The sequence below is a fragment of the Podarcis pityusensis genome (genome assembly GCF_964106645.2).
Source record: "Podarcis pityusensis genome assembly, chromosome: 3".
Lineage (NCBI taxonomy): Eukaryota > Metazoa > Chordata > Lepidosauria > Squamata > Lacertidae > Podarcis > Podarcis pityusensis.
The window spans coordinates 68,835,514-68,849,141 of NC_138026.1; the positions used below are offsets into that span (position 1 = coordinate 68,835,514).

General features: G+C 39.8%; 1 protein-coding gene across 14 annotated transcripts in view; it reads left to right on the plus strand.

The window, feature by feature from the left end:
• Positions 1-13,628, plus strand: part of ARID1B (AT-rich interaction domain 1B) — a 347,348-nt gene that overhangs the window by 248,468 nt on the left and 85,252 nt on the right. For all 14 annotated transcript variants that reach the window (XM_080998325.1, XM_080998335.1, XM_080998331.1 and 11 more), the window contains one exon: positions 6,111-6,200. In XM_080998325.1, the coding sequence (XP_080854451.1) occupies positions 6,111-6,200 (90 nt within the window). The remainder of the gene's footprint in view (positions 1-6,110; positions 6,201-13,628) is intronic.

Consider the following 13,628-nt stretch of genomic DNA (forward strand, 5'->3'; position numbering starts at 1 on the left):
AAGACTTTCTGAAGGTCTAATCAAACCAGACTCTTTCTTTTCAACATGGCATCCATTCCTGTTATGTGCAGATTGATTGGATCTGAGTGCCACACCACCTGATAAATATTAAATAATTTGATTGTATTGATCTGTTATGTGCTTTCTTTTTTGTAGTCTGTTTGAAATCTCTAGATTCCACTCTTTATGTTTAGAGTTTACTCATTATATTTAAAAAAACTTACTGAATTTTAATTCATATTGGCCACCCTTTGGTGTCTGACGATGGTGTAGTGTGTTAGTTGATAAAGTGATGTTGTCTACATCACTAAGTGAAGTCATGCTGGATTAGAACCAGAGTTCCAGCACTGTGGGTTGGATCTCACATTTTTGTTGCATTCCCTGAAGGGAAGTTTGCTTACACAATGGGGCCTTCCCATTGAGATCATTTCATAAATTCTGCTTACGTATGTTTTTGTGAAACGAGGAGTATTAGCCAAATCAAGTCCAACTCTCATGAAAAAAAAGCTCCTAATTAACTTGAGAACTGTATTTAAAAGGGAAATATTGAAAGAACCAAGAAAACCTGTCAATAAAAGAAATTTTGCAGTCTTTTTCACAAGTGCAAGTATGTTTCTGAACACTTTATAAACCCTTTTCAGTCTCTCTTCACTTTTACCAAAACATTACTTGGGATGTAATTAAGGCATAATATTAAGTCCTCCTTTTAGGCATTATCCCAACAAATATGAATAGATAGTTAAATTTAAAGAGCTTCTATTGTATAAGCACCAGTAGCTGCTTTTCATAAAGATTTTTATGGGCATTCTGTTTCAGATAACGTATTATTTAATAAGGACTTTATAGCCAGCACACAATGCAGTCGATTTGACTGGCACCCGTTCTACCAAGATCTATACCTTACTCTGCTAAAATATCTTGAACTGTTGTTTGATATTTTATTCCTCATGTATTTTCCATTCCTAAAAATGTACGGTAGTGGTTAGCCTGTGTAGCAGATATAATAACTCACCATTGTACAACCATGGTTAAACAAAAGTGGCAGAGCAATATTAGTATTGTGAAAAGTTCTCTTTTATTGCATTGGTCTATAAACACTGCCAGCAGCTTTCCTCTTATGTATAACGATAGTAATAATGATGATGAATATGTGTTTGCTGGTTGAAACTGTCCTCGATACTTCACCATTGCAATTTGTCACCTAGGCACTTGCTTATACATTTATGCTATGGAAAGGCTGTGTGATACCACATAAAAACCAAATAAAAAGGCAAATCATCTTTCTCCCTATTCCTTTAGAAGTAAATGTAATATTTATTGCTACCCACAGGTGATTCTGTGTAGCGCAATATAGTGCATGGTTTCTGCACCTTGCATACAATTCAGGATATATGGCGAGTTTTCACTTTCTTTGACCTCTTTTACTCAAATTAAAAATGCAAATGCTACATATTGTTACCTATCCGGAGCGCTCCTCTTTCTGTGCACAGCCGCTGCTTCCCTTACATTGCCTCCCCACAATGCTTAAAACCTATGGGCAGCTTTCAAGAGTGTTCATAAGGACTCGGGAGGATGCTTTGTGCCAAATCAGACCAACAGTTCATCTAACTCAGTATTCTCTACACTGACTGGCAGCAGCCCTTCAGGGTTTAAGGCAAGAGTCTTTCCCTGCTTTACATAGAGGTTCCAGGAACTGAACCTGGGACCATTTTTGTTCTCAGGAAAGGAGGATATGCATAGGAAGCTTTCCAGTCTAGACAGTAACTCCCCAGTGTACATGTGCAAGTCTTGGTGTCTTGGTGACACAACGATAATTTTCGACAAGTTTTGTTAATTGCTGAATTTTTTTGTTCTGTTTTGAAAACTTATATCTCACCTGCTTTCTGTGGAACTCAATGTAGCAATCCCTGAGTTAAACCCCATCATAAAACTACCCAAAACTACAGCAATAATTTCAACATAGCTAAGCACCAGAAAGAAAAAATAATGACCTTTTTTTGAAAAGCCGTAACTTACCAGGCACAGCAAATCATATAGTGAGAAAACCTGAAATACCTCATTAGGCGAGATGTTCCACATAACATTATAGAAATTTATTTTATCTTGTATTTTTATATTGTGAAGTGCCCTGAGATCCACGGATGGAAGGACAGTATACTAATTTAATAAATAATAAATAATACTTGCATTTTCAGAGTATAATTTATCCCCAAATTGCCAGTAAGTACTTTAAGCAATTGTACAATTATGGTGTATATTTCTTTATACTGCATATCACTCTAGCATCTTTCCTCCAAAGTCAGCTGTGGAAACAGTTGGCTAATTACTTTAAAATGATGCAACGGATGGAGCAGGAGAAACATATAGTTCTTTGCCGAGATTTACAGTTTGCCCCAGAACTCAACAATGACAGTTCAGTGTAGCTTTGAAGAAAGACACATCATCATGCTCTGGCTTCGACAGACAGAATACTCTTGCATAAAAGTTAACATGGGTTTCGCTTTGATCAACTATGCAGAGAAGGGAGCATTTTAATAGCTTAAACAAATCATGTATTTTATGTGCTTCCAGTTGTTGAAAAGCGATTGCAAAGCGAGAAATGTGTGTTTGTCTTTGAAAATACTTTGGTTTAATTTGATGTGTCTACCATTTATACCATATTCGCTAACATAGCTAATAAACACCTATATTGATAATACAGTATATATTTGTTGCCTAACCTGAGGTGGTACCAGCTGTTCTTGGTAACCAGACCAGCCATTTCTCAAATTAGCAGTGAATGAAAGCCTCGGGATTTACTCTCCTTCCTCCTGTGGCAACTTGATTGCTTGGCATAAGGCAGTCACTACAATATAACAAAAAGAGAGGTGTTCCTATGCTGTGTGTTCCGTTGCTTGTCACAGAGAAGGGCTTTGTGTGTGTGATTTTTTTAAAATACAGCATTGCTGAAGGAGAAACTCTGTGCACCATGTCTAATGAGTTTGAAAATAGACTATTAGTAGCCACAAAAGGAAAATTAGACACATATGATTTGTGTGTTCATTTTCTCATAGTAAATATAGTGTGATTTGTGCATGTGGACTGTACAAAGGTCTTTGGAATAAGAACCTAAACTAGCTTATCCATTCTTTTTATTCATGAAAAATTATGTCCTTTGCTTATTTGTTTGGATTTCTACCCTCTTAGTGTTGTGGGCTCAGTGTGGGTTAAAACATTTTGAAGCTAAAATATTAAAAATACACGCTGGGAAGTACGTAGTTCTTTCAGTATGGAAATACAATTAATAATAATAGGAAATTCTCCTTGGTCACAAGTAAATGAAACTAATACTATATCCAGGACCATTTTCTTCCAGCCTTAAAAAAAACAAAACACCAGTCCAAACAATAAACCCCTTAAAAGATTCAGAGGATACTTCATATTTCAAGTTTTAAAAGCAGGCGTTTATGCTGGTGTTGGTGATTAGATTCAAGTCTCTCTCGGCATTTTTCAGTGTTTATCAGTTTTTGGCTGACTACCACTTTTGAAATGAATAAATTTTTAAGCCAGAGAAAACCTGATCACTATCAGTATATACAGGCGCAGCACAAGGAATTGTGCTTCCCGTACTCTATGCTTCATGCCACCACTGCTCTTCCCCCATTCTCCTTTTTAGGGTAGCCACAGAGCTGCTGCCATCCTCCTCCTCCCAGTTTGTGCTGGTGGCAATAGTGCTGGTGGCTTCTCCGCCATTTCCTCCTCCCTGCATTACCCTATTCTGAGAAGGGGCCAAGGGGATCTCTCATCAGAGCCCAGCATTCTAGAAATGCTTTTCAAACCTAGACATTTTCCAGGAAAATGCCTGGAGCCAGAAAGCCAACTCAATTTTTTAAAAAGCTTAAAAAGTCATTATAGCCACCACCTGTGAACCATGGCAGTAGCACAGTGATTCTGCTGTCCACCTCACCCCAAATGAAGAGATCTGAAGAGGACCCTTTGACCCGTTCTCAGAGTAAGGTGAAGTACGGCAGAGAAAGTGGTGACAGAGAGCCTTGCCTCACTAACTGCACCGTAATGAAGTGGGAGGAGGGGGGAGTTTGGCCTTGCCCCCCTACACACCCACTTGCACCTGAGACCATTGTCTCATTTCACCTATGTAATGAACTAGCCCCGAGTACCTATTTTATTAAAATAACACGGCCCTTTGTTACTCATGAGCACCTCTGTTTTTAAAGTTCGTTTTTAAAACATGAATTTCTCGACCCAGTTGCAGAAAACCCTTGAAAAGTGCACTGTGTGTTACAATGTATACCCATATTAGCCTTTGCTTATAGCTGTCATGAACTGCATTGCTAAAAATGCACATTTACTAGGTCAGCACATGATAAGTAAACAAGGGCAACTGCAAACTTCCTACTTGTGAGGCTACTGTTAACATAAGACTTTGGAAGCTTTGGAAATATAATATGCTGTAAAAGGCTAAGTTATTGCTGACAGTTCATTTCTGCTATCAGTACTATTTGTACAAGATTTTTCGGGGAGAAGAAAGTGCTAGATATTAAACTCTATGAGAATTTTGTAGCAGAGCAGACACACGGAGCTGGAGAAGAAATGGAGCTGAGTTGGACATCATCTTAATGACTTTTTGGCTTGTTGCAACTGGCATTGTCAACACAATGTTACTGGAATTATGTAACAAGTCATATGGTGAGCATAGGAGCCAAGTCCTGGGGCCGAGGTCCCTTTGCCCCTCCCAATAAAATATTTGAGGGAGCCGCCCCCCCCCAAGCTGATGGACATTGCTATTCAAATGTTCTGTACATGCTTCATCTTGTGATTAATTACGTGGGGTCGGGCTTACCTGCCCCACCATATTTTATTCAAGTTGACACTCCTGGCTGTGAGTGCGACTGACTGGCAGCAGAGCTAGAAATCTTTTTCACAATTCACATCACAGCTATTCATTTATCATAGGAATATCCTTCCTTTTCTCCCATGAGCTCAAGGTGGATGTTTGGTCACCCCTCTTTTTATCCTCACAGCAGCCCTGTGAGGCAGGTTAGGCCGAATCTTTGCCAAATAGAAGTTTTAACCTGGTAATTCTGTTTCATGTTTTCTGTATTATTGGTTATGAAAAAGTCAACAATAGTCCCCCGCTGCCAAAAAAAACTCCTCCCCCTCATACTATTCAGGATCCCGACATCCTCCCTGCAGCTGTTAATAGTGGGAATAAAGAGAAGGAGAATCCTTATCATGGGATTCCAATATACATTTAGTGTAGTTTGATCCTCACAGAGGTGATGCAAGCAATTCTGTTTGCACCATTGCCCAGAACTATGCAAGTCTCTGGGTCAAGATGGCATTCTGCTGCACTGTGTGTGATGCCATTTGTGAGTCTCCCTCTCTTTCTCTTTTGTTAAACATTAACTTGGATTCCTTCCCATGCCAATTTATATGTTAGCTCTGTATTTTTACCAGGTGCAAATTATGAATTAAGCTCTTGTTTGAATAACAAAGTGCACAACACAGGCTTTACAGACATACCAGTTTTATTGCTGTGTTACACTTAGAAGACACCAAGATATCATTAAAACCTCAGATTCTTTACAATATTCTTCTTCCCAAAAAGCATAAATGGAATTTATCTTTAGTTACTGTTGTTGGCAGCTGTCCATGTGTTCCTGGCTGGCAGCCAGTCCACGCTCAACAGGATGAGTCCCACTGTTCAGCAGACTTGGATTTTGTTAGAACGCCCTCATAGAAATATATGTCAGGAGATTTCCAGCTATAAATTGGATCATGTCAGTAAGGATGGGAACAGGCTCGGTACGAAATTGAACAATTCGGCATGCCTGATGTTAAATATGTTTATGCATGCTTTCTCCTTGGGTTACGAAAACAGAAAACATTGTGAAATAAACCTGTTGCAGTATCTCTGATGTTCACACCACATTTTTAGTCATTTGCAGTGCGCTGGTGTTCACACTTTCTAGGAGTATGCCCCGCTGGATACAATGGGACTTACGTCTGAGGGAAAGTGCATAGGATTGTTCTGTAGGAATAGGTTTTATTTGCATATGTTACTTCACTAAGAACTAATTATTTATTTCCCTTCCCCATTTGTGTTGCAGGTAGCCAGATGCCATCCCAGACTCCAGGTAGCCAATCGGAATCCAGCTCCCATCCTGCCTTGAGTCAGTCTCCAATGCCACAAGATCGAGGTTTGTGCTGGAGGATGAAATAGCCACAGAGCATAAAAGCCTGAAAGGGGCAAAATATTTTCCTATGTCCCCTGTTTCTTGCAGCAAGGAAATTCCACTTGTAATTGTCTCTCAGCAAAATACTGTAAGAAACTTATTTCCTGAGGGAGAAGTAAATAAAAAAGGAGTATCTACAAGAACTTGGTTAAAAACAAAGAGCTTAATGTTCCAAAAACATTCTTTATCAGAAGATCTTGCTAGATTCTTAATGGTCTTTAAAAATCTGGTTACAGGAAACATTATTTATAAATATCTGACATAGCATTTGGTCTCTGTAGGATAGAAATGCTAGCTGCTTTACAGTCAACAATTTTCCCACAGTTATTAAAATGTTGATGAATTCCTGTGCTTTGGGGTGTAGGCCATAACATATATCTTCCTATAGAAGCAGGATTGAGGTCAGCAGGCTGGAAATGGCCACATTCCCAATCCTCTTGTCTCAAAAAGTATCATGGCCTGAATGTGCTTGTAGTGCTGCTCTTTAAAGTAGAGTTTTTAAACCCACAGGAAGAACTGAGATTTCATGACTTGATGTGTAAGAGCGCACTGCTAGTCTATATATCAGCATTAGCAGCTATTAAGGCATTAGAGAGGTGAGAAGCTATGTGAGCTTTCCCCTTCCCTTCCAGGCTCCTCAGAGTAAGCCATAAATGAAGGGCATGCATTGCTGTGGGCCGACTTTGGAAATGCTCACAGGAAGATGTGCACCTTCCCAGCACACCTGCTTGATAGCTAGAGAGTAGTGTAATGTTGGAGGGGTAGGGGGAAAAGATTTACAGGCACTTAACACGACAAGTACTAGGGAGTTACAGGCTTCAGTGTATCTATTAAGCAGGATTCCAGTAGAGTGGGTGAACCATCATCACAGCACGTTACGCATTTTCTTTTCTTGCTGGAAACTTCCTTTTGTATATTCTGCAAGATATTCTGAAAGCCGTTGATCAGCAACTTGGCCATAGACCCAGCATCTATTGAGCTTCCATTTTATCTGACCCTGCACTCCTAGGAGTGCCAGGTGGCTGGATCTAGCCATCCTTTTAATTTTATTTAGTGCCCCCAACCTTGTGTCACTCACAAAGCACCAGAGGAAATTGAAAGGGTTGCTAGGCATAGCTGCCCAGTGCTGCTTGGAATGCTGCCACTATCATCAGGTAAGTGTGCCAGGACTCACTGACAGGAGGGAGCTCACCAGAGGACACTTTGCCCAAGGCCCTCTCAAATCTGGAGATAGCCCCAACAGCACTAGATGGAATATCCCCTCTAGTACTAACTGGAGTCATTTCCACCATAAGATATTTAGGAGAGGCATTCAACATGCGTTGAGGGCGCACTGTCAACTGGTTCCAGAATTGTTTTATGTCTTGGAGACATAGTAAAGCTTTCTCTTTATCCACAAATAATAGCGGCATGAGTTTCTTGGCGTTTTCCCATTGTACTGTGGTGGTTTATAGTGTGTGGGAGGAGCCGTTCATCTCAATGCAGCAATGAGGTTGGGACTATGCAGATGCACCTATTAGCTCCAACAGCACATCTGCAGAACCCTGGTCTCACCACCACCCTGCCCTTCCCAGTAAGTGGCAGTTACATCACCGACAGGAGGCTAATTGCTGTGGCTCCGTCCCATCAGACAAGAGGCCCATAATACGTGGACTATCCATTCCTCATTCCATCCTTGGAATCTGACTTGCTCGATATGTCCCAGTGACTCTGTTGCAGCAACTCTGTTCTAAAGGATGTGTGGTTTAAGAATTTCACCAGGAGTTGACTCATCTGGTACTTCCCATGAACTAAAGTTGCAAGCATTCCTTATCACATCCTACATGCTGTGCATGAGGTCCACTTCCAGTCAATTAGCTTTCAGTTCAGCTGGGGCATTGGCCACCCTGACTTGTGACAGAGCTGCAGTGCTTAATGCAGCGGAGTGTTTTGTGCTGAGTGGTGGATCCCATGCTGTTGATGAGTTCCAAGTCCTAGGACTTGAATCTCTTTCTGCTGTCCATTTCTCCACCCTTGGGAATGCTTCCAGCTGAGTCATTGATTGGAGCCAAACATCAGTGTCTTCAGTGCCTGACGTGGAATCTGATGAAGTGTGGTAAAGAGAGGCATCCAACTCTGAATCACGAGGCCAAATAAAAATGGTCCGTTTTTTAAAAAAATGAATAATTTATTGTAACCTGCAGTTTGAGAATTTAGAATCTAATCTTCAAATTGCTCTGCTGGCACTAGTCTCGGTGCCATTTTGTTTCTAAAAAAATCTTCTGATGTTTGCCTTCAACAGACCTGGCTTTTTATTTAGAGTATTTATTGAAGCTCCTGTCATGCTACGGCTAATCTTTGTGACCTAGCTTGTTTAAAATGTACATTTGTTTCATGCAGCAGATACAAAATTTGTAACCAGTGAGGCCATATTGATTTTGCAGAACATGTTTCCCCAAAGCTTCTGTAAGGTCTGAACAGTGCGCGGATAAACATGCGTGCATTCCCTTTTGTGCCCTGTCATTGATTAGAGACTTCTTTGAAATGGAAAACTTCACCTTTTAAAAAGGGTGTTACATTAGTTGATTCTTTTGCTTGCTTGAACTGCTTTTCTACTGAAGTTAGAGAGGGGAGGGGAGAGCACAAGGGCTCAAAGGGAAGGTGCTTGTCATTTACTGATAAAAACCCAAGCAGAAAATCGTTCCTGCCAAAGACACCTGATCCACAGGCATCTGTTACAGTAATTTAAACACTCAGCTTACTGATATAAACGTTTCCAGCTAAAAACACCAAGTGACCCTCCACTTTCAGAGTGTTTTTGTTCCTTCTAGCACTTTGTGAAACATTTTTCTCCTTCAGAGAAATGAATGAATGTATGAACAAAAGACCACTAATATGTTTATTGCTCCTCAATATATCGTTAGTCAGACTTTATGTGGAATTTGCTTGGCTATGTAAGATCTAAGTTTCGCCGTTCTTAAATGAAAGCCACACAAACAAATTATTAAGTTTACACATAATATCATTCTGAAAGTGTGTGCATTTCTTTTACCTTGTTTTCAATGGTGGTTCAGCACCCAGTTGGGATTTTTCATCTTTTCAAGCCTAAGGGTGTATATATATCTCCTATAATAGAATAGAACTTTCAAACAAATAGATTTTTCCTTTGTGCAGTTTGCATGTGTGTGGCACAAATGCATGCATATAATATAGTTCAGATTTTTTATTTTTTTTTGGAGATTTGGACATTCTGGTCCCTTCAAGTTTTTCTTTGCTGGCAGTAAGAGTGATAGATTGATGGCTTTTACAGAAGTTCAGGGAGCAAAGTATAGGTAGGATAGTCATGCTTCTTATCTCCCAGTGTGGTGTAGTGGTTAAGAGCAGTAGACTCGTAATCTGGTGAACTGGGTTCGTGTCTCCGCTCCTCCACATGCAGCTGCTGGGTGACCTTGGGCCAGTTACACTTCTCTGAAGTCTCTCAGCCCCACTCACCTCACAGAGTGTTTGTTTGGGGGGGGGGGAGAATGTTAGCCACTTTGAGACTCCTTCAGGTAGTGATAAAGCAGGATATCAAATCCAAACTCTTCTTCTTCTTCTTGTCCCTTTGTGCGACATTGGAACAATTTCTAGAGCTTTATTCTGTGTTCATCTGCTTGATAGTGTTGGTGCCTGAGCCACATCTTACCTTCTCATTGGGTGGTCAGGTCAAACAGGAAATATGAGACATGCCTTACAAGAAAGAGGTAGACACTCAGGGTCATCTCTGACTTCAGTAGGTACCATGAGTTGCTGTTGCTTACTGGGAGGGGCAAGATGGTGGGGATGCACCAGCGGAGCCAATCTGACACTCCTGCCGTGTGCTTATACTAACCTTCACATCACCCTCTTCCACCTAGTAAACAATGACACCCGCCCCCATGCTGGGAAGCTAGCCCCACCCAGCAAGTTACTGTATTGGCCTGAATATAAGCCTCACTTTTTTCCTAAATTCCAACCGTGAAAAGTTAAAATGTGGCTTAAATTCACAACCTTACAAAAATTGGCTTTTACAATATCGCTGCTGAAACAGAAATACAATAAAACAGAATGGGTGTGAGTGCCTGCAGAATTTTAAGGGAACGGCTTATATTCGGGTATTGTCTTTTTTTCTCCCCCCCCCCCCCCTTTGACTTTTAAAGATGCAGCTTATATTCGGGCCAATACGGTACTTCTGGTATATCCTTTATCGTGCCTTGCTATACCTGGATATATTCAAGGCAGCACCTAAGTTACAACAAAATTAATTAAAATGCAGTGTACGATATATTTTCTCTATATGCTAAAACATTCTCATTTGGCATCCTCAGTGCTCTTTTTGGTTTGAAATAAGTACACCCTGGCTCATCATATTCAGATTAAAATAGTAGATAGGGAACTGCTAAAAACACAGAATCTAATGGAAGCATTAAATGGTCTCATGCTGTTACTCTGGCACACACTATCATGAAGGGGATGCTTAAAAAGCCTTTATTTATTAAGGCAAATGTATATGGGTCAGAATTAATTAAAAAAAACTTTTAATTGTTCTCCCATTATAATTTTCACAGCAGTGTATAGTTAAATATTCATGATAATGCTGATGATATGCTAAAGGTCTGGAATAGGTCTGGAGTTTCAAAATCAACACAGGTTATTTAACCCTTTTCATCTGATATACCATCAGAGACTCACTCAGTAAAATCCCAGAGCTCTGGAATAATTAGAAGAAAGTAATGAGGATTTAATTAGTCCTTGAGATGTGCTGAAACAGGACCATTGAGAACTTTTTTTCTGTTTGGACATGGATTGAAAGTAGAATTGATGCTATTGCAGTTGCTGTGATGTGCTGGAAAATGTATTCTATTGCTAGAGGCAGTTTCATGGCACCATTCTGTGCCTGTCAGATCTGCATGGAAGGTACCCATCACGAGAGCTTCCGAAAACCCCTTGTCTTTGCCATCCTTTGCCAATATCCTGCTTTTCATCATTTCTCCTCTAGGGTCTTTTTTTCCTTCCCGTCATTTACATGTTGCATCTTGTGATAGTGTTTCATCTTGCGTTGTTTCTTGGTTTTTAAATGGAGGGGGAGAAAGGGGGGGTACAAGTAGTGTGTTCTGGGGGGAAAATGTATTGCAAAGAATCACAGTGGGTAACAAATTGCAGCCTTATAGAATCCAGGTGTTGAGCTGAGCGAAACCTTGATCTATTTGACACAGCTGCATGTAAGCATTATCTCAAAATCAAGTTCTTATTTAGTATTAGATCTTCACAGAAGTGATATTTATCAGTAGCTACAATGTAGTAAATTTAAATGGCTTTTTGGCAGTGGAGATTGTTATCCAGTAAGAAGCAGAAACAGATGGGATGTGATCAGGCATTTTGATGTTCTCTTTGTGCTTTCCTGCACACACATACTAAACAGCAAACTGAATTTATGTAACTACAAGCTCTTGCTTTCCTTATTCCTTTTAATGTTATTTACTTCCATCATCTATATCCTGTCACTTCATCATCCATTTATTTTCATTTAATGAAACACAAAACATATTTATCTCTTTAGAAGTCATACGTACCACTTAGGGAATTTCCCTTCATATTTCCTATTCAGATACAATTATGACTTAATACTGACATTTGATAAAGAGTATCTTTTCTCTGACATCTATTTGCCATCTTTAAAGAAGAGACAGAGAAAGAAAAATCCTAATCAAATTGCAACCAAAAAGCACTGTGAATAGTTTTTAAATCTTAAAAGGATGTTCTTCCTCCATTTTTATTGCATTTTAGGATTTAGCATCTGACCCACAGAAAAAGAGAATAACACTGTTCTTGTTATTATTTATAATTTTTCTTATACATTTATTTTGTATATCTATCTCACCTTTTCTGCCACCCAAAGCAGCAAATAGAAGAAATACAGTAATATAGCATTCATTTAAAAAAACACAAGTTAAACCTAATAAAATACTGGATCATTTGTTTAAAAGAAAAAAGTGGAATGGCTCACAACAGACAAATAAAGTATGGTCAGAGATTAATGTTTTTCCACATCTGACACACACACACACACAGAGAGAGAGAGAGAGAGAGAGAGAGAAAACATATATAAAGCCTCTTTCTGGTAGTGTTAGCATGTTCATCCACAAGGTACCGAAGCCAATTTTATACTTTCTGTGTGTACTTCGTGAATACTCAACACTTGAATGGTATCAGTGCATTCCTAGAGCAGTATGGAAGCCACTACCGCTTGTCCAATCCCATTCTGCTCCAGGAAAGTCCATAGAGAAGAACTGTGAGTGTCTGCTGAGTGATTTGAAGCTTCCCACAGCAGTGTTGTCCCTCTCCTGGCATTTAATTGGAACCATTTTCCTTTCTACATATATTACCAGAACGGTGTAGCACTAGACTGCTGGGAAGAAGGTTCTATGTTGTTCCAGTAGCAAATAAACCTATAGTGAAAGCATGCATTACTGTTAAGAAGTCCTAGCTCACCAAAAGGGATGCCTGTTTTTTAACATGCAGGGATAATTTACAGCAGCTTTCTAGAGGTAAATGACATGCAGCATTGATGCAACAACAAAGGAGGCCCTGCTCTGTTTCCCAGCTGTTCATCCCTTGTACAGAATGATGCAGCTCAATTCAAGGAAATATTTGTGTCCTTCCTGAGTCTGGGTTACACTGATTGAAGCAAGTTGGAGATTGGGGTTTTATATAACTGCGCTCATTTTTGTAGGTGCTGAATTTGCAATACCAAAAGATACGTGGAAGGTCGCCTTTATTAAAGTAATCCCATAAAGCAGTTGTATCTTTATGTTTGAACTGGTTTAAACCTATTTCAGCTCCTAGCCTGTGAAAAGTTGGGAGTGATGTGGTACTTCTTTTCCTACTGGGAATAGTATCTGGTTTGGGCATTGCCCAAATAATGTTTGGTCCAGTTGCAGAGTACATATCAAGGGCTGGGAGTTTCTTCCCTTGTTCTGCAACCTTTAAAAGTGGTGTAAGAGTGCCAAACCAGCTCTATTCTTGGAGAATCTGAGTGCCAATTCCAGCACCTGATGGATGTCAGTTTCAGATTGAATATCAGGCATATTATCCTCCCCAGCCAACTTCATGTTTAGACTGAGTTGATTAGTTTTGGCATATGCTAAATATACAACAGCTATGCCTTATTTCAAGAAGACATGAAATCGGCAGTGTCTACCTACAGAGAGAAGGAGCCACCCTCATAAATTGCTCTGTGGCAGAAGACAACTGAATAATCACGTCAGCAGAATCAAAACCTAAAATCAAGTCTCTAGACAAATATTATCGTCTAGCAGCTGGTTACTGGGGTTTTTCCCCCTTTGATAAACACAGTTATATTCTTGAAGATGAATTTTTATTTACTTTAGCTAA